Source organism: Nilaparvata lugens, chromosome 8 (assembly GCF_014356525.2).
Source record: "Nilaparvata lugens isolate BPH chromosome 8, ASM1435652v1, whole genome shotgun sequence".
Lineage (NCBI taxonomy): Eukaryota > Metazoa > Arthropoda > Insecta > Hemiptera > Delphacidae > Nilaparvata > Nilaparvata lugens.
The window spans coordinates 18,184,812-18,211,455 of NC_052511.1; the positions used below are offsets into that span (position 1 = coordinate 18,184,812).

At 36.0% G+C, this 26,644-nt stretch overlaps 1 protein-coding gene and 1 long non-coding RNA gene across 3 annotated transcripts in view; one reads left to right on the forward strand and one right to left on the reverse strand.

The window, feature by feature from the left end:
- The window catches only part of LOC120352648, a 121,439-nt gene that overhangs the window by 89,018 nt on the left and 5,777 nt on the right, over window positions 1-26,644 (reverse strand). For both annotated transcript variants that reach the window (XR_005571995.1, XR_005571996.1), the window contains exon 4: window positions 6,217-6,351. This is a non-coding gene — a long non-coding RNA (uncharacterized LOC120352648). The remainder of the gene's footprint in view (window positions 1-6,216; window positions 6,352-26,644) is intronic.
- LOC111063866 (mucin-5AC) overlaps window positions 1-26,644 on the forward strand; it is an 81,152-nt gene that overhangs the window by 48,064 nt on the left and 6,444 nt on the right. The window contains exons 2-3 of the mRNA XM_039434147.1: window positions 9,176-9,272; window positions 21,493-26,097. Coding sequence (XP_039290081.1) covers window positions 9,206-9,272; window positions 21,493-26,097 — 4,672 coding nt within the window. The 5' untranslated portion in view covers window positions 9,176-9,205. The remainder of the gene's footprint in view (window positions 1-9,175; window positions 9,273-21,492; window positions 26,098-26,644) is intronic.

The following is a 26,644-nucleotide window of genomic DNA, read 5'->3' on the forward strand; positions in this document are numbered from 1 at the left end:
AGTATGAAGTGTAAATAGTTTGTGTAAATCCTCCATGTTTATAGGCCTACTTCAGATGAAACATCTTTGAAGTCCAGTAAAATCTAGACAGGAATCGTCCCCGACTATGATGAAAAATGGCTAGAGGAAAAGCATCTATTTTCCTGAGCTCTAGCTTCACCTCATGGTTTGCATTTTCTTTCTCACTCCCTTTCTTTCTCTCTCTATCTTCTTTCAACATGAGGTTGAGCATAATCAACAGATGAACCAGACAGGATGATAGTTGCTTACCTCTCATTATACCTTCCAGACTCCACAAGTATCCTTGCGTTAAAAAAAAGTAAAAATTTATTGCGAACAAACAAAAAAAGTAGCAAACTGAAGAAGAAAGTGAACGCTGAAGCATCTGACACAAGTCAACAAATGTTTTACTGGTTCATGGGGAGGTCGGAATTTTCTGTTGCTCATCCTCCACAGAGTAACCGTCATAAAAAATTAGCCTCAACTTGATTTACGACTGCTGGAAGATGCATAACTCAAGTCATGAATTAGATGTTCTATGTGCCAACAACAGTGATTGGTCTATAATTTAGAATTACCATCTTTTTGCATTCTCATTCTTCATTTCGTTTTATTTTTCTTCTTGTGTGAACTTGTAAATATGATTCATATGTGAAAGAATAAATTAGCATTATCTACAACAGGTAGTTTTCATGTGATTGACATGACATTATCATTGCATGCTTCTTGCAACTGCCATAATACGAGTAGTATGATTATCACACACTTATCACAAGATATTCGAAATAAAACACTAAATTATGTACTACTGGAGGTACTTGAAATTAATTAAACTTGTGAATCATTCGACTCAAAGAACTGAATTGAGATCCATTTCCATAAATATGGAAGGAACCCCCAATATTAATATGAGTGCTACAAATCCTATTGATCACTAAAACAAAAAAAAACTAATGTTCATTCATATGTATTGATAATTAATTTTTTTGTTAAAATAATGGTTAACTCTCATAACATCATGATATGGGTGTATCATACCACTAGGACAATGAAACAGTAAGTTACAGAGAATTTTTAATTTTCCATTTAAAACAATTATAGAATTCTTATAAGACGTATTATCAGAATGAAGACTATCAGTGACTCTAATCTAGAATAAACCAGTGTAATATCGAATATGAATTATCGTTATTATTGGATATGAATTATGACAAAATATTTCTAGAATTAAACATGACAGTCTCGATGTCACAGTGAGTTGAATTGGAGAGATAGAAATGAATGAGGGATTTCATTTTCTTGTTCTAATGCCAATGAATACATTATAAGTTAATGATTGAAATCAAATCAAATTAAACCAAATTGGAACAATATTTGAGCCATTTAGAACAATTTAAACCAAATTAAAACAAAATGTCAGATTAAAATGTCAATTATCCCGAAGACTCTAGACAATGATTATTAGAGAGACTTTACAAGAACGGTTTTGGAGAGATTGAAAACTTATTCAACAATTCAAGAGGACAAATAAAAAAAAAATGTAGAAACAGCAAAGAGGAATGTGTTTAGTCTATGGAAAAATTTGTTGCGAGTGTGTCATAATTTCCACAAGAGGTTTCCTAGTAGTGCAAATTTAAGGCTGACACTTTTTCCGCCAACGTTTATCTCCTTCTTGAAAGCTTGAGCTTACACAGACACTGCGGGGGAATGATGGAAGAAATATGCCAGACCAGCCTTTAAATCAACAAGAAGAAGGGGACCCGGTATCAGTAGCCGAGAGCGTGGACCATTAAATTATGACCCATCAATAATTGATAAGTCTTCTAAGTTGGACACCTATAAAGTTCAGCCGAAAAAGGGAAGCAATCATTAATAATTGATAAGACTCCTGCCTCAATCTTTAAAGTTTGGACGAAAAATATGCACAGCGTAAAGTTCACGTTACGGTATTTAATGGGGGATTTAGCACACCCCTTGGCCGGGAAGGTCGAATGGTTTTAATAGAATGACGTCATATGAACTCATGTGACCTGCCTCACCCAGGAAAGTTGTGCTACAGTCTTGGAGATGAGCCAACAAACAAGTGCATCATCTCCTACTTCCAAACAAAATGTTACTGGCATTTCCTAAATTCTTTTTATTTTGTCTCACAACTATTATTCTCGTCAGTGAATACTAAACCGCTATATAATTCAATAGAAATTATATAGGTAATTTTTATTCTACGGAAGAAACTGAGTTTTTCAAGATTTGAATGAGATGAACAGATCAATTTCTTCGGTTTTGTAGCATCGAATCCTGAAAAATTATTCTTAACTAATTTAGAAGAGGTTTGGAATAGGAAATTGAAAATGATACACAGTGTTTGTAGAAACTAACTAAATCAGATTTCAGTCACATATTGTTTCTTCAGAGGTTTAGCATCAAGATCATAGACCTCTCAAGACAATATTTATGGAGAGAATAAATTATGAACTCTGGTATAATATAATTGTTATTTAACGAAAATCCTAAATAAATGCTGTAAATCACCCCGAAGACTTCTGCTACTGCAGACATTGACAACAGGGTTAACAGCTAGATGGAATTTCGATGAGAACTACTATCCAAACATTAATTAGCATTTGAATAAATGCATTCTCCATTTAATTCCATCTGTAATCTGGTATAATAGTATGACTTCAATTGAACTTGCCATTATATCTTCCAAATATAGAATTTTTCCCAAATCTCGGGGTTTTGAGAAAATAAGACGTGAAGAGAATATTATTAAATAAAATTAGTATAATTGATGGTGATGTTGTGAAATCTCTCCATAATAAGAAAACAAGGATATTGTCAAATTTCACTATTTTTTTTTCATTTTTAGTGAAATTTGACAATATCCTTGTTTTCTTGATATTATTAAACTTCTAGTTCCTCTCCTTCTATGAGAAGTTCTTTTGCCATGGATTCTATAATTTTAAATCTGAACTCTAATAAAAAGAAATCTGACAGAACTTTAGTTTCAAGCTTTCAGGATTCTCTTCACTACATTTATAAGTTCAGAACTCAAAACTTGAGCTATAATTACACTAAACTCATTTCAGTCGGTATTAGAAAAATTACCGTGCGTTTCTCCAGCTACACATGGAAACTGCTAATAAGCCATATACACAATAAAATCTGTTATGATTTGTTGATTTAATACCAAACAGAGATTCCAAACAAAATATCATTATAATAAACAATAGAAACTGTTATGATTTGATACCAACAGGCTTTATCCAACTATTAAGAACGAAGTATTATCAGAATAAATTTCGATGCCTTCAAGATTAAATCGTGCCCACTATATTATGTTCTCTTCCTACCAGAGCAAAACCACTACAATGAATAACATATATGATGCTGAACATTAAACAGTGTTTATATGAAGTTCAGGCCTATTTCCAACTAGTGGGCTGCGGCCGGCGATAGTTGAATATTATTTGTAGTTGGATTCAATATCAGTGGACCATTATCAACGGTGACGTGACTAGGAGTTAGCAGAGAGCAGAGCAGAGGATATTACGGGCATTATTTATTGAACTTGCCAAGCTGTTAAACCCTTACCCGAACGGCATACAAATTGCAAGCAAAGCTGTTTGCTTGTAGTGGGGATTCAACACGGGTGTGCTGACTGCGGGGAGAGGAAAGCAATAGAATCCTTGTCGATGCTAGAGTAGAAAATAGTTCTATGAATGCAATTGATTTTTATCTTTCTACTTCCTTCAACATATTGTTGTAGTTTTCTCCGTGTTCTCCAGAACAGATCTTACCTGTTCAGTTTTCAAAGACTAATAAAACTGGTAACTGGTACCGTACAATACGAAACATTACAATACTAATATATTGGAAATACTTCAAATTATTTATATTTAATATATCTGCTGTTTTGGAGTGAGATAGAAAAGTGCTGTACAACTATTTAATAATATTTCTATCTTCCATTATTGATTGTATTTCGACTAGAGTATCTTAAGGGCTTTCAAGTTAATAATTGAATTGACTTAAAACGTTGTCAAAAACATTCACGCTACAAACTTAATTATCATCATAAGGATTTACTCTTCATATTCTCTGTTTTGAAGTCAAGATAATATCATTGTGTTTTGATGAAGATATTGGTACCAAATTTTATCAGTTATTATTGAGTTTTTGCTCAAGTTTAATTGATACAGATATATTTCAAGCTGATGAGCTCTAGATTAGCATAGAGGAAGTCTATATATATATAAAAGCGAAATGGCACTCACTGACTGACTGACTGACTCACTCACTCATTCACTCACTCACTCGCAGAACTAACCAATCTACCAGATCAAAAACGTTCAAATTTGGTAGGTATGTTCAGCTGGCCCTTTAGAGGCGCACTAAGAACGGATTTGGGAAAATTTCCAAAGATACGCCCAAAATCTGCGTTTTCCAGCGTTTTCTCAGCTTTATCGAGAACAAATGAACAGAAAATGATCAAACTTAGTACAGAAGCTCAGCTAGGGTGTAATAATGTTGTGTTAGAAGGAATTTGAAATAACGCCAAAGATACGACCAAAATATGCGTTTTCCCAGAGTTTTTTGCGCTTTCTCAGCTTTATCGAGAACAAATTAACAGAAAATGTTCAAATTTACTACAGAAGCTTATCTGGGGTGTAATAATGTTGTGTTAGAAGGAATTTGAAATAACGCCAAAGATATGCCCAAAATATGCGTTTTCCCAGAGTTTTTTGCGCTTTCTCAGCTTTATCGAGATCAAATGAACAGAAAATGTTCAAATTTACTATTGAAGCTCAGCTGGGGTGTAATAATGTTGTGTTAAAAGGAATTTGAAATAACGCCAAAGATACGCCCAAAATTAGCGTTTTTTTGCGTTTTCTCAGTTCTTTCATCAAGTATAGTAGACAGAAAATGATCAAATTTGGTACAGAGGTTTAGCTAGGGTCTAAAAATTTTGTGATGAGATGACTTTAATATTTCATCAAAGATACGCCCAAAATCAGCGTTTTTCTCAGCTTTTCTGCGTTTTCTCACCTTTTTCAATAATTGATGGAAATATATTTAAAAAAATTTAGTACACAGGTTTAGCTGAGGTGGAAGAACTTTGTTCGCCAAAGATACGCCAATATAGTAACAGGTGTTTTACCAGCGTTTTTATTTACGTTTTCTCAAATTTTCGAGATCAAATTGAGATAAAACGTTCAAATTCGGTACGGTAGGTGGAATGGATGGTATGAAGCATGCCTGAACGGAAAATGCAGGCGAGCGAAGCGAGCCCGCTGATCTTATTTTTGGACGATCCAGTCGGGGGTCCAGGGGGCGGAGTCCCCTGGCTAGACGGATATGGCGAGCGAAGCGAGTATAGCTAGTATAGCATAAGTTGCTCGTGAAGCTATGTGACGCTGGTAGTACCTCATACTGTGTCTTTCTTACACTATCACCAGGCCAAAACAGTAATAATCGCCAGTAGTTGATGGTAATTGGCTCGAGATAACAAAAATCGGCTTAAAAATTTGGAACATAGACAACCTATACGGTGGGATAATTTCTCATAAGCTATCTTTTCTTCATGATTATAGACAAGTAAGACCTGTTCCGTACACACCCGACATAAGGAGAAAATTGAAATAGAAAATAATTCAGTATTTCTTCCCATCAAGGCATAAGTACCATCACTCTGATTGTGAATAGTGCTGATTTTCTAAAGTTATAAATATATACTATATTTTCTTAAGATTGAATGCGATTTAAATACAATGCAATGTGAATAAGCATCAACATTATTGTATTCCATCAAGGATGTTCTCCTTTTATTGAATGAACTCTCAGTTATGAGTGTGGTCTAATTTATTCACATTTTCTCATACTCCGATAGTTTTCAAACATACTCTCATTCTTATATGAAAAGTTTGTCAACTTCAGTAAACATAACTAGGAAAATAGCTACCAGATGTTAGCCACAGGATCAATGACTTATCAAGAAAAATAACCATTTCAGTTTTTTTACTATTTTGTCACTCAACCACGAAACCCACTTCATTTTTGAATGAAGACATTCGACGCGCGCTGAAATCTACAAGAGTATTAGTAAAAACGTGATGTTTTTCTTGACAAATTCGAGCGATAACAGGCCAGCTATCATCTAGAAACATAAGTCATTAATGTATTAGATAGAAATAAATCAAAAATGGAAATTAATACCTTTGCCAGCCCACGTTGAAGAGTGAACATGATGGAGCATCCACCATTCAAAAGTGTTATCAGTTATCTCTGTCTCGGAATATTTGTTTTTGGCCGTTTACACTGGTGTGCACGTTCTCATTCTCTGTCAGATGTCTGGAAATAGAATGAAAACTTTATAGCTCATAAAAAATATATAAAAACGTGTTCAAAGTTGCATATCTATATAGGTTTGTAGCCTGAGGACGTGTGCAAACATCAAGGAAGAAAATGTAGATTAACCGATCTGCATAACTGGTTTTAGCATTCTGAAAGAAAGAGACAGATAAATATGAGAATAATACGATTGTAAGAGATGGAAATAGTATGAGAGTGAACGGAAGAAAGAGAGCAAGCTGGCAAATCGATAGATAGCACACTCCTTTATAGAATAGAATTGGACCACTCTCTTCATAGCAGAGTCAAGGTAAAGGCTACTACACGCTTAGGTCATCCACCTCTTTGTTATTGACAAGATACAAGTTCAAGTTCTTGTAACTTGACTAGTTACGTTTGAACGTTCTTGCGCAAGTGTTTGAACATGGATAAAAGTCAAGTACGGTAACTTTCCTCGTAGTACACTTCATTACCAACTAGGAGTAAGATAGATGGACACTAACTAAAGACTACATATACTCCATTATCAATTACGATAAAGTTGGGAGAAAACTTCTTAATAAAGGCTACAGTATGGGGTCAAATTAGTATGTCCTGTAAATCTTCAATATTCACGTAGATGTAGGGTATGTGATTCAAATCCAGTCTCTGTTCTTGTAGAAACTATAATAATTTACTTTTTGTATAGTTGAGAAGTTGATATTGTGGTAATTATTCATATTGAATGAAAAAAACTAAGAAATTGTCAAAAAACCACAGATTTATTGATACTTAGAAAGACCGGTTTCGGTTATTGTTATTACACCATTGTCAATCTCTGATAAACTGAGATAAACTGAGTTTATCAGAGATTGACAATGGAATAATAACCGAAACCGGTCTTTCTAAGTATCAATAAATCTGTGTTTTTTTTTACAATTTCTTAGTCTTTTTCATTCAACTTTAATAATAATTATATCGAACATCATTTTAAAGTGGTGGATTTCAGTCTGTTACTCCATGAACGAACATCAATGCTTTTACTGTCCCTTGCAACGGAACTATGGCTTTAGCGTCAAAAGATTTCCATACCAGAAAACAGAATCATACGTCCCAGCTCAAATAAACTTGAACAATGAGATCTATAAAAACATACCAATGCTTTGCAAAGTATGTTGAAATATTATTGAGGATGTTGAATTAATTTTGTCTGTTTTATGACGATTTGGAACAACTATGGTAATTTGCAAGTCAAATTTATTTGCAATACAAATTGATGATAAAATGGTAAGCGGTTTACCCCATGTTAACGTTGGTATCTAATCACTCAGATCAGATGAGAAATGTGCGTCTGTTACGCCCGTTTATTTATTTATTTAATCATTCAGAATTACACAACTTTGAGGATATAGTAACACAGGCTTACGCCCAATATGGATCCAATTCTAATTTATACAACAGTTCAAAATGTAGTTTGACGGGTGTATTTATTTATTTATTTATTTATTCCATTGGCATTACAGATCATGATTATAATAAATATAATATGATTGGGAGAAGACAACAGGCATAGCCCAAAACTGTCTTCTCCCAAATTTTTACAAATAAAGTTTCAAAAAAAATAAGGTTAAGATTTCACTTTCACTTCAAAAAGTCCAATTTCCACTTCAAAACTAATGACTAAACTAAAATATATATTTGAGCTATGATATATATTATAGTGTAATGTAATGAATTAAATTATACATTTCATTCATGAGCACTAGTGATTCCAAAATTTTGACCAGAGAAGATTGTATGAATTACTTACTTTCCGTGTCCATGATCACCATTATGCAATATATTTCCCTGTCAAAGTTTATTTTGTATGAATTAACTATACTAGACGTTTGTAGATTGGTGAGACTGGTATAAGTTTCTTATATTTGTACTTCCCATACAATCAAATATTTAAAAAAATTATCCAATCATATACAACAACATCCAGAATGAAACTCATTTTACAAGATTCTAGCTCCTACAAAATGCATATCTCCAGAGAAGTCTAAAAATAGCTTGAAGTATTGCAGAGGAATCAGCTAGCACAAGATGAATCTCATATCACAGAGGAAGATCTCAAAACATAATTCAAGTTCAAGGAACTAGAATCTACCAGAAGTGCAACATTCAAGATAAACCAGTGACTAGGAATGTTGAGAGTATGCAAATGCAGATGATTTAGTTTATATCTGGCTGGAAGATCTGAAAACTGGAATTAAGTTAGTTGGCGATAGTTTTTCAAACTCTACCCTACAGAATTCAACATTGTTTCGGGTTATCAGCATTTGGATATATTGAGGACACTTTGTGTTGGAATCTGGTGCATAGACCACAGAGTATAAATGACCTAGTCGTTGAGAAATTATTTCACTCCATAAATCACATTAAGAGGATGTTCGATCATAAAAATCACCTAATAAATATTATTCCAGAGATATCACGAGTTTGTAATTTTTGGTCCAAACAGTATAATCTGTTACATTGAAATAAAATGGTAAATATTTTGATTTTGTTTGATATAACCATTTTTGGTCTTTACAGTATAATCTGTTACATTGGAATAAAATGGGAAAAAATTTTGATTTTGTTTCATATCAACTGGATAATGTAGGCAGAAGTGCCCACATGGGAGAAGATTCCCACAGAGGAATCTTGGACGCAGACTGTGTTCTTGGAATTCTTTGAGGGAGAGGTATCCCTGATTTAGGTGAATTGTTTTTTTGGTAAAATTTAGATAGGGAAGCAACATGTGATTCTGCTTTTTCTTCAATAAATATTGATTATAGTTTCCGTTTGTTTGTTTCAGGATACGTCGAATGCGAATTAACGAATAAAAATGTCATCATGGCTACCAAGGGTGGTAGCTGTGCTACTAGTCATCTGCTCACACCTTCATAATCATGGTAAGTTTGAGTGAATGTTTTTAGAAATATTAATACTTCTATAAAACTTTCAATTCAATCTTTGTAACCATTATATTGAAGTAAATGATTCTCGAAAAAAGATCGAACAATGAAATAAATGAAATTCTTGAGGTTGAGGAAAAATTCAGGTGGTCCGTTTCATTAAATCACAAAGATTGCGCTGGGCTGGTCATGTTGAGAGAATGGCAGAACATCGAATGCCAAGAGCAATTTATAAGGCCAGGATTGAGGGCAGAAGACGACAGGAGAGACCAAGCAACCGATGGAGTGATGAAGTGGGGGATGATCTCCGAAAGATGGGGATAGGAGCATGGAGACGAAAGGCATGTGACCGTGATGTGTGGAGGGCTTTTGTGCGAGAGGCTAAAGCTCACATCCAGCTGTAAAGCCAGAAGAAGAAGAAGAAGATTATCGAAAAATCTATCAATCACTTCCAAACATGAATCATTTTAGAAATCAAAACATCATTTATTGACGATCAACATTGTTCTTTGAAGAATTATATAACATTTATTATACATTTTACTGATTCATGAAGAAAACATTGATTACGGTGTCGATTTGATCGATTCATGGAGAATAATTCAAGAATTAATAATCGATTCATGAAGGATCAATCATTGCAAGGTTTATTGAAGGTTAATGAAAGATTCAAGGGTGAACTCCAAGGTAATCGGGATAAGAAAATTAATTGGAGCAATACTTATTATAGCACTGACAAAGTTGTGATATAGTCCATCCAGCCACTGAAAATTGAAATCCAATCTCAGAGAAGCATGATTGATAAAATAAGGGAAGAGAGTGGCATGATTTGATATAATCTGAATAAATTATTATTCAAACCGAGGACCAATGCAGAATTAAATGTAAGATACCCTGCAAGTTATTCTGGGTGGAAATTATAGATCACTTTAGATAGTACAGGCACTAAACGATAAGGTTTGCACTGTACTATTATTTATTTCACTAAGCGGAAAAAGTAGGAAGCACTAAGGTTCTTCTCCCTCTTTGAAAGATCTCAAAGTAGCCTTACTGGAACACTGCGTTGGGGTACAGACAAAAATAATGTAAATTTCCATCCTCAGGGCTATGAAATTAATTAAACGATTATACAAACAATTAGCATCCTACTGCTTCACAGGAAAATGGATTTCCGAATCCCGAGTTCAAACTAAGAACCTTAAAACCTACACGATGGGATTATGGAATCTCCTGATTAGGATCTCGACTGAAAGGTGCAACAACTAAGCATGGAAAAAACATCTCATCTATTACCAGAAGATAGCTCGAAACTCAAATTTAATCATATGAATTTGTAAGCAAGATTCTTGCATTGCAAGCTCATCAGATCTTGTAATCTTGCCTCTGGTTAGAATTATGCTAAGCCTTAAATTAAATCCGTAGAGTGGAAGAGCCCAAATAATGCAGTGCTGAGTAGGAACTGATATCATTTGCATAACAGATTAGGATGAGCATCCCACATCTTTTTCGTAAAAAATAATAATAGCTCATAATACTATGGGTTTAGCTAGCATAATATTATGATATCTCACTTACTTTGAGTGTTGCTGCATGTTTAATTTCACTTTTAATTTTATAATTCGGATACGTTTGGAATACTAATGAATTCAAACAAGCTCAAAATCACTAGACTAGTTCGGTGCAGTTGAAATCGAAACTTGTTATTACAATCAGAGTTTTACTAGTTTCAAACTTTGAGAAATAGATAGAATTGTTTAGAAATCGTAACACAACTGTATGATTATTATAGAAAACGAGCAATCCCGAAGTGATAATGTGTTATGCGTTTAGAAAAAGTAGGCTAAATTAATAATGTAGGTAATGTAGCTACGATTCATAATACAAATAATCCAAAAATTTCTATGATGAAATGAATCCTAAACTATAATCTTGCTCCGATGCTCCTACAATTATTTATATGGGCTATGCCAGTTACAGTAGGCCTACTTCATTTCCATCTATCCAAGCATTTAGGCTTCGAGACGGATAATCTTAGGATTGAGGAGAGAAGCATCTTGGTTTCAGTATCAGATTTGATCAATTTTGGAAATAATAACTCTATTATTAGTTATCAGCATTCATATTCCGTTGAATCAAGAAAATATAGATTGAGAGATCTAGGAATTTACAAGTTCAAGAATGTTCAACGTTTCCAAATCATGAGGTTTCGAAAGAAATTGGAACATTTCTCAAGTGTATCAAGTATGTATTATACTCCACTACCTACACTCCACTATCTCCACTACAATATGCGGTTAATAGCAGACCAATCTGTGAGTTTCCTGGAATTATCAATTTTTAATCTCTAGAAAGAAAGTTAATAATATTTTACTGTTTTGGAGCAGTTAACTAATTTTCCGAAGTGCTTTTCTAGAAGTTTGGAGCTTCACAACTCATCTAAATAAAATCTTACATGCGAGATAGATCATAAAAACTATTCATTGGCGTGTTATTAACTCTACAAATTCCTAAAATGTACAATCTGAATTTATTATGACACTGCTCACCATTAGTCTAGCAGTCGAAACGTTTATCAGATACGTTGATTCTAAAATTTGAATAAAAAAACATGTATTACGCTAATGGCAAACTTATTTTTAGCAGAGTACTTTTATAAACATCATTCCACATGCCAGATACGAAAAAAGATTGGCAGATGAAAATGGCTGGTTTTACTGCTGTTAATAGTAATGAAACGCCAATTAGCATGCAAACTTTGAAAAGTCACGACATCTTTGCAATGTCCTGGAAAATTGTCGGCAAACTTGCTTTAATTGTAAAAGGATCAGGAAGTTGTTTACACGACTGAGAATGATCCTTGAAGAGCAACAAAAAGCAACAGGTGATTCATTCATTCAAAAAATTGCATAGAATCGAATAAATTTGCATTATTTACTGTCACACTCAAAATTAACATTATTTTTCTGAAGCAGTTTGACAGATTGGATACATTTCTAGAGATGAGAAATCCTTTTATATTCAATAATTTACATTTTAGCCAGCCTTTGTTCCGATAACGATTTCCATTAACTTTATTCTGGTTCTAATCATTATCCATTAGACCAATAATCCAAAAATGAACACCAATATCAATCACAAAACACTTAAGCTAATCAGACAGGATAAATGGATGAAAAGTAGAGAAGATTGATTGAATTGATAATCCTGTAATTTCGGAGGATGAAACTGAAAACATAACTAACATTGGTTTAGCAGAATTGAAAGAAAAAATCAAAAACTGACCAGACCTAAATGTATTGCAATATGCAATAAGATAGATTTCGAACATGTTCACTTTTTAGATGAAAACTTTGAAATGATGAGAGTAAATTTCCCAAGCAAAATTATAATTAGACTGTCATATAATTAGTTCTCCAAATACAATCCCCATCCCTTCTTATTTCCCCAATCTCAGAATACAGTGGGGGTTTTTCAATTCATTAATAATAATTCCTGAATCACTACTACAGATTGTTCATGAAATATCATGATGTACACGATTGGTGGGTGATTAAGGAACGATATCTGCAGAACAAAACTTCTAATGACCGATCAAGAAGCTAAAATGAGCTATCATGATCGTAAAATGACTCACTTATACGCGGAACTTGGTAATAAATTCTTTCATGGGGTAATAAAGCCACAAGGACCAACTACTATACACACTTCTTCACTTACACAAAGTTATAACACGTCGGTAATTAAACAAGTTGTAGGATAAATCGCGAATCTTCTGCTTGGAGTTATATTTAATGGCAACGTTTAATAATAATATAACCAATCTCTGGTTTTATCTGACCAGTTTAATCATCCCTAAAAGCTTCTGTGTGTGATTCTGATCGAAGGTGATACCAGAATTTCAAGCAATCCTTTACGAGCATAACAAACAGAAAGGTCCAGCATTCTTCAGAGTTCAGGATGAATGGTATTCTACGTCAGCCTGCTTTTGTATGCCATTCAAACAGTTGACTTATCAAGATTAATTAAGCCATTCGTGCATGACAAGTGGATGAAGTCAAAGGCGATTTGTATCTGCTCACGTTTGCAACCACAATCAGCCCATTATCGATGACGTCTCTTGGACTCAGATTAGAATCGGTTTTTTAGTTGATGAGTCAATAACTTCACAAGTCATTCTAATTTTATATTATCGCGACAAAAAGAAGAGAAGTTTACAAGAAATTCATAGAATTCAATCGTAATTATTGTATTAAAAGTTTAGAAACTTTAGAAATAAGGTTTTCTATTAAAAATATTAAGTGTCTGAGAGCTTTGTAGCAAGTAACTTTCTGTGTTCCAAAGTAGAGAAGTTTACAAAAATGCATAGAATTTATTGAAATTATTATGCTAAAGGTGTACCTTCAGAAAAAAGTTCCTCTTTCAGTATCTCTAAATACTCTGTAAAAACTGAATTTCTATGTTGCTGTGAAGGTGATGTTTTGGTAAATATCCATATTAAATGAAAACGACTTCGACGTAATTATTATAATAGAAAATTGAAGCACTCTGGTTTATTTTTTTGCTTTCATAAAAAATTTTGTCAAATTTTCAAATGTTGTCGAAACACTGCCTGGTTTTTTAAGACAATTTGCAATACTAGATTCGGCAATTAGGCATACATCATTATATCAATCTCCAATAAACTGAGAGTACCGTACAAGAGAAGCTTGATGTTGTGATAAAATAATTCAATAAGGGTACTGAGATTTTTCTTTTTCTTTATATTTATATAACAAGTAGCCCTATACAGAAAAGAGATAACAAAGAGTAGCTCAACTATTATATGCCTATAGAGTATAGCTTGAGTTTATTAGCGATTAACAACCGAAACTAGTATCTGAAATTGGTTAATTAAACCAGTGATTTTGATAACATCAAGTAATTCTTATTCAATCTGTAGAAGCTCTTTCCAAATCGATTTGAGTATCCAATATTATTTTTTTTTGTTATTTACAATGCAAATGACACTAATGTAATAACATTGAAAGATAAAATAATAAGGTAGTCCTTGTGCTATTTTTCTTCCAAATTTATAAGTGACAAAGTCCAAGATAAGGTTAGAATTTCACGTGTACAATTTTTATGAAATTTTAGCTCAAAATAAACATTAAAACTATAAATTTTGAATTTAGATTGTTTGAATTGATAAATTAATTAGAAATATTCCACTCAATTATCACTTTTAACGAATATGAGATACGTTATTATTTACAGAACTACAACAGCTTAAATAATGTAAAAGTTTCATTGCAAAAATAGACCGAGTTTGAACTCTTGACTTCTAATGTGATATCAATGAGAGGAGCTACCTGAAAGATCGATTCATTACGTTCAGAATTTCTCCTAGATTTTCCCATCCATTTCCTCTAACTACAATCTTGATTCCAAAATGTTAAATATTTCTAAATGAACACAACCCAAGTCTCTGACTAAATAGTTGGAAATAAATACGATTATTTAAAAAAAATGCGAATCCGACTATTCGGTGTTGATTTTATTCAATTTAGAACAAGGAAAAAGCAGAGAGTGCATTCCTAATAATCTTCTTAGATATATATATATATATAATATATATATATATATATATATATATATAATCTTCTTAGATACATCTTCTTGATACAAGAAGATTCTACTTATTGACATTGGATGTTCGACTAGAGGAGGCAGATAAAACAGTATCTGATAGAATGCAGGCCAGTTAAGCACACCAACTCAAACTGCAGTAAAGTCCCGCTACCTCGAACTCGAACTGGATAGGCCGAGCCTTGTTTTCAGCCGAGCCAAAAGTTCGAATTCAACAGAATTCTTATATATTATTCAGGTTTGAAATTTGTGGAACTACAATAAATCTATGTTCCACTATAACGAATATCCCTGATAGTTGTCAAAGTTGGTGAGAATCAACTCACGACAAGTCACGGGGCTCTGAATTATGACTCATGGTGGAATTTAAATATAGAAGCGACGATTTTGGATAAGGCGATTACAAAAATGGAGACGCCCTCGGAATGTGGCTTTGCATGTGTGAAAGGATTTTTCGAGGAAGAAATGTGGATGTGACAATTTGAAGAGTGAGATGGCAGAACAGTCAGTCTAAGTTCCGCTGATAAGTTAAAAGAATACATTTGGTGCATTCTCGCTTCAACTAAAACGGATACAGAATAATCGTGAGTATTAGAAAAGTTTCTAATATAAGAAGATGAAAAAGGAATTGGAATTCCTCCAGAAGTTTAACCGCGTTTGCATGAATCAAGTTCATGGAACAGTGAGAAGAAGAATAAGAGACGCTCATTGAAGTACCATTACTTATATAAAAATCTGGTGTGGTACACTCACACAACTTTCCTTGCTCATATTTTTGAAACTACGATCAGACTTTTGTATATGTGTATATATAATTGTTTTCAGAGTACTTTTTCCTTTGTGTAAATTGTGAAATTCGATGATTTTTTTTTTTAGTCGACATTTTCTTAAAGTCGTCAAAACAGCTGTTCTACAGATGAAATATCTCGACTATGTGTTCTTTTTATGAACTGCGCTACCTATCTACCTCATGCACGAGAAGGAGGTTACTAAGTCCATTTCTCAAGGATGGGGTGGACCCCCCATTAGTTTCCCAGAAAGGAGAATCATGCCAGTTGATAGAGCTGATGAATAACTATACAGGGTATGAGTTTGAAAAAAAATCGGTCAAGTTATTTTTGAGAAAATCGTGAAAACATAGTTTTTTATTAACCATCCGCCATTTTTCTCATTTTCCCTGAAATGAGACTCATTCCAGTTGGTAGGGCTTATAAATAGCTATCCATGGTATGAATTTGAAGAAAATCGTTAGAGCCGTTTTCGAGAAACCGTGAATAACATGGTTTTTTAGTGATTATCCGCCATTTTTCACAAGAATATTACGGAGCTCCTGCAATTTTCCCACAAATGAGACTCATGTCAGTTGATAGGGCTGATCCATGGTATCCATGGCTATCCATGGTATAAATTTGAAGAAAATCGTTAGAGCCGTTTTCGAGAAAGCCGTGAATAACATGGTATTTAGTGATTATCCGCCATTTTTCACAAGAATATTACGGAGCTCCTGCAATTTTCCCACAAATGACTCATGTCAGTTGATAGGGCTTATAAATAGCTATCCATGGTATAAATTTGAAGAAAATCGTTAGCGCAGTTTTCGAAAAAACCGTGAAAAACATGGTTTTTTAGTAATTATCCGCCATTTTGAATTCAATTTCATTGAATATCTAATTGTCAGATCCACCTTAAGTTTAAAATTTCAAGTCAATCGGTTGATTAGGAATGGAGTTATCGTGTTCACACTCACACTTACACTCACACTCACACTCACACTCACACTCACACTCATACTCACACACAGACCAACACCCAAAAATCATGTTTTTGGACTCAGGGGACCTTGAAACGTATAGAAAACTTGAAATTAGGGTACCTTAATTTTTTTTGGAAAGCAATACTTTCCTTACCTATCAATGGTAATAGGGCAAGGAAAGTAAAAAAGCTACTCAATCTTTCGCGAGTCTCAAATCTAAAGTAAGTTGATTGAAATTTGGTTCTGAATTATAGTTGACCTTCTTTGGTACCTTAGCTTTTCTCGCTCTAAATTGAAGGGAATTTAATAAAATAGAATACAGATCCAGGATGAGAATCATCCAAAAGTCTCTAAATTTCTATTATGATACTTATACTGCTACTAATATATTACTACTATACTACAGTGTATATAGGCTACTATTACTACTAATATTACTACAACTACTACTACTACTATAAACGCACTACTTATTTTCTGTGTTGTTGTAAAAGTCGATATTGGATGAAAACTACTTGATATTGTCAAAACGACTATTTTATTGAAACAATTTGAGATTCTAGTTTCGGTTGTTACACCATCTTCAATCTTTAGTAAACACTGAGAGCTTATAAACACTGAGCAGTAGAATATATTATGGTATAGTGAGTGAAGCCCTACACTTGGTCATTAGCTGTCGACCAATTAAGATCAGACTGAGCTTAACTGTCATTGGCCGAGACTGGATACACCTGAGTATTCCAAATATGGTAATTTAAGTTTGGAATACTTGAATAGAGTTTGTACTACCATAATAAAAGTTTGAACTTGGGATATGAACCTATCTTTTTTAATACAACTCACTGAATCAAGTTACGAACTAATTGATTGTCATTTCCTTTCAAGGACTTCATCAAAAGCAAGCCCAGTAGGTCTTCATTAAACAATAATTGTTTTAGTTGCCAGCACTCAAAATTAGGTTTTGCTGGCAAAGCCGATTTAAAATTCAAGTTCAAGTTTTTACTGCAAAATAAGTACTTGTTTTATTTGATTGTTAACTTTATGATTGGCAAATAAATTATTTTGATTTTTCTTCAAATCCATGTATTATATTGTGATACTTGGAATAGTTTTTAATGATTTTTTCTCCACTCATACATAATTTGAAAATATTGGTTCCTGACTTGAACATACCTCTAAACACCTAACCATATTTGTACACAATCTTAGATATTGATAAGAATTGGAGCTCGCTCATTTTTCATATCGAATATTCGCCTATGAGCCGTGTATAGCTCAAGCCACTTTTCCCCTTATACATGGTATAGGAACGATGATCTGATCTCTCGTGAAACCCCCCAGGCTACAGTAAGCCAGAGTTCGGTATTCAGTACAGCAATTTAAATCAGTATAGGACGGGTCCAGAAACAAGGCATGACACGCCCTCCTGGGTTAAGTTCACTTCAGAAATATGCCAATTTAAGTTTGGAATACTTGAATAGAGTTTGTACTACCATAATAAAAGTTTGAACTTGGGATATGAACCTATCTTTTTTAATACAACTCACTGAATCAAGTTACGAACTAATTGATTGTCATTTCCTTTCAAGGACTTCATCAAAAGCAAGCCCAGTAGGTCTTCATTAAACAATAATTGTTTTAGTTGCCAGCACTCAAAATTAGGTTTTGCTGGCAAAGCCGATTTAAAATTCAAGTTCAAGTTTTTACTGCAAAATAAGTACTTGTTTTATTTGATTGTTAACTTTATGATTGGCAAATAAATTATTTTGATTTTTCTTCAAATCCATGTATTACTATATTGTGATACTTGGAATAGTTTTTAATGATTTTTTCTCCACTCATACATAATTTGAAAATATTGGTTCCTGACTTGAACATACCTCTAAACACCTAACCATATTTGTACACAATCTTAGATATTGATAAGAATTGGAGCTCGCTCATTTTTCATATCGAATATTCGCCTATGAGCCGTGTATAGCTCAAGCCACTTTTCCCCTTATACATGGTATAGGAACGATGATCTGATCTCTCGTGAAACCCCCCAGGCTACAGTAAGCCAGAGTTCGGTATTCAGTACAGCAATTTAAATCAGTATAGGACGGGTCCAGAAACAAGGCATGACACGCCCTCCTGGGTTAAGTTCACTTCAGAAATATGCCAATGGCCTACCACACGTGTAGAACCATTGTGCAGTTATGAGATTCCATAACGGATACCTAACATCATAAATCATGGACTATTGAGTGGGTGGGTAGACTAATACAAGTGTCCTATGGTAGTTTCTTCCTCTCAAAACCTATATATCCTCAACCGACGAAAATGTAAAACTGCGTTCTCTACCATTTGCCTACCTATTACCATACCGGTTATCGTATTCTTCAATTTTCATAGTTAATTTGAAGTACCTATGCAGATTCGTAATTCGTATACAGAAATGTTCACCTGTATGTTCGTAATGGATCTAGAAACTCACTAATAAAGATTATTGGTGTTCTCCTTAATTAGAATGCAAATTGCGTTCATGGGTTGTGATATAAATATGTGAAATTTAAATAAGAAATACGGCTTGTATTGAAAAATACACATTGTGCCGCGTGATGACAATGATTACATATTTTCACTTTCTAAGTAGTTACGAATGTGATATTGTGGTAGCTATCCATACTGAAAAGACTAGATATTGCCAAACAGAGATTTATCAAGTAATACTTCAAGTATTTCACTTGGCAGAACATTTTGTAGCTGTGTAGTCTTGCGTTCAAAGGTGCAAGAAGTACCACACTTTATTGATCCTTTCCGCAAGTGATATTGTACTTTATAAAATGTATTAATATAATCATACTGAACAGGAATACTATATTGTCAAACCACAGCAGATTCAATGGAAATCGAGATACCGTTTTTGGTTTTTACACTATTATCAATCTCTGGTAAACCTCTCTGAGTAAACCTCTGAGATAAACCTATCTCAGTTTCCCAAATATTGATAATGACAGCCGAAACCGGTATCTCGATTTTCAATAAATCTGCAGTGGTTTTACAATATCTAGTATTTTTAATCAGTATGATTATATTTATTTATTCTATAAAGTACAATATCATTTGCGGAAAGGGTCAATGAAGTGATACTTCTTGCATCTTTGAAGGCAAGGCATTACACAGTTATAGGAGATGTTTTGAAAAGTGAAATACTTGAAGTGATAAGCAATAGAGCTTCTAAATACTCATATCATAGAATAACTATATTATAGTGAATGCTGATACGTATAATGTCATTGTTTATAATCAAATTATCACTATGATTATTACAAGAGTGTAAAAACAACAGTAAGAATTTTTAACATTACTGCAGAATCTATCTCTCCTGATAATCACCGAATAAATTAATTTTTGGCAACCAACAAACACAACTTGACTGGAAATCATGAGCAATGCTTTTAAAAATCAACCTCACCCCCCCCCCTTGTGGCACTAATGCGCACGGTACTGGTGTGTGCCCTCTAATGCCTGTCGACAGGGGGATAAGGCAAACAGGGATTAACTGATAATTACCACGTAATTGACAATATAACACATGCGTAAAATTGAATAATGAATAGGTAATGAAGTTGAATTGGCCAGTGGCGCAGGTCCACCAGCCTCACATTACCATTTATGAGCCCTTGCGTCAACATGTGTGACGTCACAGAGGGCAGTTGTGCCTGCGCGTTTGTGAGTCAAGAGCTCAACAACTACACTATGCGTAGTGGTTCAGTTCGGGTTGTCACTGAGGGAAATTTAATAGACGAGGGGTAATTGATTATAATTTATAATGATCAACCATTCATAATGATCAAAGTTCAACCATTTCAGAAACTGGGAATTTAATGAAAAATGTATCAATGTATGTAATGTATCATTTTTTATTTGATTCTCTGAATTCTCTATTTAATTTTACAATGCATAATAATAAACTAGCTTGTAACACGTGCTTTGCACTTGAGAAACTTTTGTGTTGTGAAATGCAATCTTATGTCCAGGAAACGTAACAAAAAAATAATTATTATTTTCTATTTTGTCAAAATTACTAGGATCATCTTCATCAGAGCTGCCATAGAAGCCAATTTTATTCTTTCATTTATAATTAAATAAAATATATATATATATATATATTTTCATTAAAGAAAATGTAATTTAGTGTACTGGATAATGGAACCAGATTGATAAAATAATGCCTACGTCTAAATGCATACCTGATCAATGGTACTTTCTGTACTCAGTTGCAAAAGATTGAACTGGAAGTTATTTTCAGCTTCCATCTTTCATTCAAGCTAACACTAGGAATTTATTAATCTACACCAGTCATGAATTTATCCTAGTAAGCCCATTCGACTGGATCACAATAATTTCAAAATAACATGTTACTACATCAGTCCTCCTCAATGATATTTACGGATGAAAAGAAGCGTAATGTGACATAAATCCAGCATATCATTTACTCTTAATTGGATACAATGAATTAACTTGGATTCCAATTGTTTGAAAGTGTAACTCACCATGAGCAATGTCAAGATTTTCAGGCTATTTCTCTATCTCAAGTAGCATATTTCAAATTCAAATTTATTGTTTACATTTTTTTGTATTAAATCAGTTCATTTATCGATGTAATTATGAATATTATCAGTACAAAAATTGCGATTTTTTTTCAAGTATATCTCTTTAAACAATGACAATACCCATTTCAAAAATGTATAGACTGTGGACTTGACTAGAGAAATAATGGACTAAAGTTGATAGACTTGTTTACCAGTAGTTTAGCAACACCCATATACTCATATTAGTTTTATTAATTTTCAGGTGCCAATGCAAGAGGAGAGAGACGCAGGGGACAACGCCAATCAGAGCCCAACAAATTCAAGTGTACTAGTGAAGGCTTCCACCCCGATCCACAGGACTGCTCTGTCTTCTACAGATGTGTGAACTTCGGCTCAAGTGGACTGACACCGTTCAGGTTCCAGTGTGGACCAGGCACGGTGTATGAGCCAGACACCAACGTGTGTGGACATCCGGCTGGTTCATCAAGGCCAGAATGCAGGAGCTATGAGTCACCGCCAGACCCTGAGCCTGAGCCCTCAGCACCTGAAGCACCTCCTCAGCAGCCACAGACTGAGTTGCAGCCGCCACCTCAGCAACCACCTGCGTCATACCCTCAGCAACCTCAACCATCATATCCTCAACAACCACCTGCATCATATCCTCAGCAACCTCCACCATCATATCCTCAACAACCACCTGCATCATATCCTCAGCAACCTCCACCATCATACCCTCAACAACCACCCCCATCATATCCTCAGCAACCCCCTCCATCACATCCACAACAACCACCTCCATCATACCCAAACCAGCCCCCTCCATCTCACCCTCAGCAACCTCCTCCATCATACCCAAACCAACCCCCTCCATCCTACCCACAACAACCACCATCAACAGACCCCAATCAACCCCCTGATCAGCCATCATACCCACAAACCCCAGCTCAGCAGCCATCCTACCCTCAAACTGTAGCACAACCATCCTATCCTCAAACACCAGCCTACCCAGACAGCCCCTCACAGCAGCCATCCTACACTGAAACCACTGAGCCATCACACCCAGACACAGCTGAGAATGGAATCGATGGAGACCAATGTCGTTCTGAGGGATTCCATGCTGTCAAGGGTGACTGCTCCAAGTTCATGAGGTGTGTCAATTCCGGTGATGGAAAGTATGCCAAATATGAATTCAAATGTGGTGCTGGCACCATGTGGGACCAAGAACTGCAGACTTGTAACCATGCACATCTTGTCAACTGTGATGCAGAGAGTGAATCAACCACTATCAGTTCAGCTGCTACACTGATACAATCTGATTCGACAGTGGGATCAACATTCACATCATCATGGTCAAATGCTTCCTCATCCTCAACTAGTCAATCATCATCCTCGAGCTTTGCTTGGTCGAATTCATCCTCAACAGATACAGGCACCACAGCAGCTGCAGGAGGCGGTGGCTCATCATCAGCATCTTCTAGCAGTCAACAGAGTTCAGCTGCAGGTGGCAGCACACAAACCACTGCATCTGGATTCCAACAAGGAAGTGGCTCATCTAGCTCTGGATCTTCCAGCTCAGGTTCCTCATCTACAGCATCATCATCAAATGCCAATCAACAGACCACTAGTTCTGGAAGTAACCAACAGAGCACATCAGCTGGAAGCTCTCAGCAATCATCCTCTTCAGGAAGTAATCAGCAGACCACATCTTCTGGCAGTAATCAACAATCAAGTTCATCTGGAAGTAACCAACAGTCCACATCCAGTGGTGGCTCTCAACAGTCAACTTCATCTGGCAGTAACCAGCAAACAACATCAGCTGGTAGTAATCAACAATCATCATCATCTAGTAGTAATCAACAAACAACATCTGCAGGAAGTAATCAACAATCATCATCATCATCTGGTAGTAATCAACAAACAACATCCGCAGGAAGTGGTCAACAGACTACATCATCTGGCAGCAATCAACAATCCACCTCATCTGGTAGCAACCAACAAACATCTAGTGGTGGCTCTCAACAAACTGGTAATAATCAAGGAGCTTCCTCCACTAATAACCAACAATCATCAACTACCTCTGGAGGTTTCCAAGAAACAACAACACCTCTAAGTCAAACATCTTCAGTGCCTGACAATCAACAAAGCACAGAGCAAGCTGGTGGCCAACCCACAACACCCTTGAACCAAGTAGAAACTACAACTCTTCCTCCAACCACCACTCCTGTGCCTAAACCACCTGAGAGTGAAGCTGAAAGTGGAGGTCAACAAACATCTTCATCTCCAGCTCCAACAACTACAACAGCTGCTCCAACTACAGCTGCTCCGACGACAGCTGCTCCAACTACAGCTGCTCCAACGACAGCTGCTCCAACGACAGCTGCTCCAACGACAGCTGCTCCCAAGCCCACTGCAAAGCCACCTAGTCAGACTCAAAAACCACCCAAGCCATCATCAACCACACAGAAACCAACATCACCTAAACCAGTCACTCAGAAGCCATCCCCTCCCCCACCAAAACCACAACCCACCACTTCAACAACACAGGCCCCTCAACAGCCTCCAGCAAGCTCCACTCAGTCACCTCCCACAACACAAAAAGCACCTCCTCCTACGTCATCAAAGCCTCAACCATCAACCACTCCTGCTCCACCTCCCTCACAAGGAAGTGGCACACAGGTTCCTCCTTGTCAAAATGCATCACATGCACACAACAAGCCATCTGAGTCACAGCCTCCTTCATCAGGTGCTTCAACTGCTGGCCAATCAGAACAATGTAAAGCAGCTGGATTCTTTCCAGTTCATGGAGAATGTACAAGATTCTACAGATGTGTCGAATATGGAGATAGTTATCAGAAATATGAATTCACTTGTAGCCCTGGTACTTATTGGGATCAAGATGTGCAAACCTGTAATCACAAATGGGCAGTGAAAAGGACGGACTGTGGAGGATCAAGTGGCGGATCAGGTGGTGGATCATCACCAGGAACAGAACCACAAACATCATCTTCCACACCATCAAGTGCCTCTGAGAACAATAAGCCTGAGCAGAAACCAGAATCTCCAGAGCCTGAATACTGTCCAGAAGAATCTTCATCTCAAAATGGGTCTCCCAGTTCAACTTACTTGCCAGCAGATAAGCCCTGCAAACCCAGGCCAACTGAGCAGAAACCACCAGCAGAGAGTTCACAGCCTAGTCAACCACAAAATCCACCTCCTAGTCAACCACCACAAAATCCACCGCCTACTCAACCTCAGGAGTCAACTTCTAGCCCACCACAAACACCAGGGTCTGGTCCAGATCAATCTCAGACTCCAACTCCCAATCCTCCTGAAAACAGCTCCAACCAAGGACCAGGCTCAAATCCACCACAATCACAGTCTTCAGGTTCACCAGCAAAATGTACAAGTGATGGATTTTTCCCAGTTGAAGGTGACTGTACAAAATTCTACAGATGTGATAGAGGCACAAAATATGACTTTACATGTGGCCCAGGAACATATTGGGATCCAGATGTTACAACATGCAACCATCCTTGGGCAGTTAAGAGGACAGATTGTAAAAGCTCTTCAGGCCAACAGCCACAATCAGGCTCTCAACCACAACCAGGTTCTCAGCCACAACCAGGTTCTCAACCTCAACCAGGTTCTCAGCCACAACCAGGTTCTCAACCACAGCCAGGTTCTCAACCACAACCAGGTTCTCAGCCACAACCAGGTTCTCAACCACAACCAGGAACACCACCTCCTCAGCCGCAGTCTCCTCCTCCACAACCACAGCCAGGATCTCAGACAAAGCCACAGCCAGAAACTCCTCCTGCAGGAACCAATAATGGTGGCTCAAGCAATAACCAGACATCATCCCCACCACCTTGTGCACAAACAACTGAAAGCAGTCAAACACTGAAACCCTCTCCAGGTGACTGCAGTAAGGGTGATGGATACTACCCAGTTGAAGGTGATTGTGTGCGATTCTACAGATGTCATAATAATATGAAGTATGATTTCCAATGTGGAGCTGGAACAGTATGGGACCCAGACAACACAGTGTGTAACCACCCTTGGGCAACAAAGAGGAAGGACTGTGGAGGAAGCAGTTCTCAAGCACCAGATTCAAGTACTGAGACAAGTCCAGGAACAACAGTTGCTGAAACAACAACAACAAAAGAAACTGAGAAACCAACAGAAGAAACGTCATTGCCACCAACAGAGAGCACTACACCAGGAACGATACCACCTTCAACAAATGAACCTGACACAGAAGGTACATCCACTGAGTCATCTCAAACTACACAAGCTGCAACAACAAGCCAGCCTGAAACAACACAGCCAGGAACAACCGGGACACAGCCTGGGACAACAGGAACACAGCCTGGAACAACAGGCACACCACCTGGAACAACAGTCACTGAAGCAGGCACCACAAATCCAGTGACCTCATCAACTGAAGCCACAGAAACGCCTTCTGGTACCACAATAGCTCCAACTGAGTCCACAGAGAGCAGCACTGCAGCTCAGACTGAATCAAGTACTAGTCCTGCAGCTGAAACAACGACAGCAGCAGGAGCTGAGTCCACAACAACAAGTCAACCAGGTGAAACAGGTCCCACAACGACCGAGGCAGGTGAAACTGGCCAGACGTCTTCAACTGATGAAACATCAACAATGAGCCCTAGTGACGGCGATTGTCCAGCCATTGACTCTGACCAAATGCACTTGATCTGCCCAACTGGATTCAAGAGGCATCCAAAATACTGCAACCTGTTCTACCAGTGCACATCATCCAACAGCCTCGACATGAGAGTGGTCGTTCTGTCCTGTCCAAACAACACCTACTATGATGAGAAGAAAGTGCAGTGCTTACCACCTGGTGAGTTTACTTGATCACATATATAATACTCACATAATATATTTTCTTATTTTCTAATAATATTGATAATAGGATACCAAACATTCCAGCTTAATTGAAAACGAAATTTGTGAATTTTTGACAGTCTGTCAAACTCGTCTATTGATAATCAGTTATTCGATTTCAAGGAGGTGATTAGTTAATATACTCATTTCTCAAGCTGTAAACAACAACCACACTCCCTATTGATTCCCATTGATAATAATCATTTATTCTATTGACAATTATTATTGATTCTATTTCAAGGATGTGATTTGTCACTGTCCTAATTCCTCATATTCTAAACATTAACAACACTTGATAAAAACTAAATAATTGTAAAAAGTGAAAGTTAAGTGAACGATGTCCATTAAAATGTATCGATTTTATGAGAAACCTCACTAAATATCAACTTAAATCACTCATACATTTAGTCAAAATTAACGAAAGCATGTGAAAAACTCTTGGGTGGAATTTTACATTTTATTATCTATTAATATTTTCAATTCAAAAACAAGAAATAAATTTA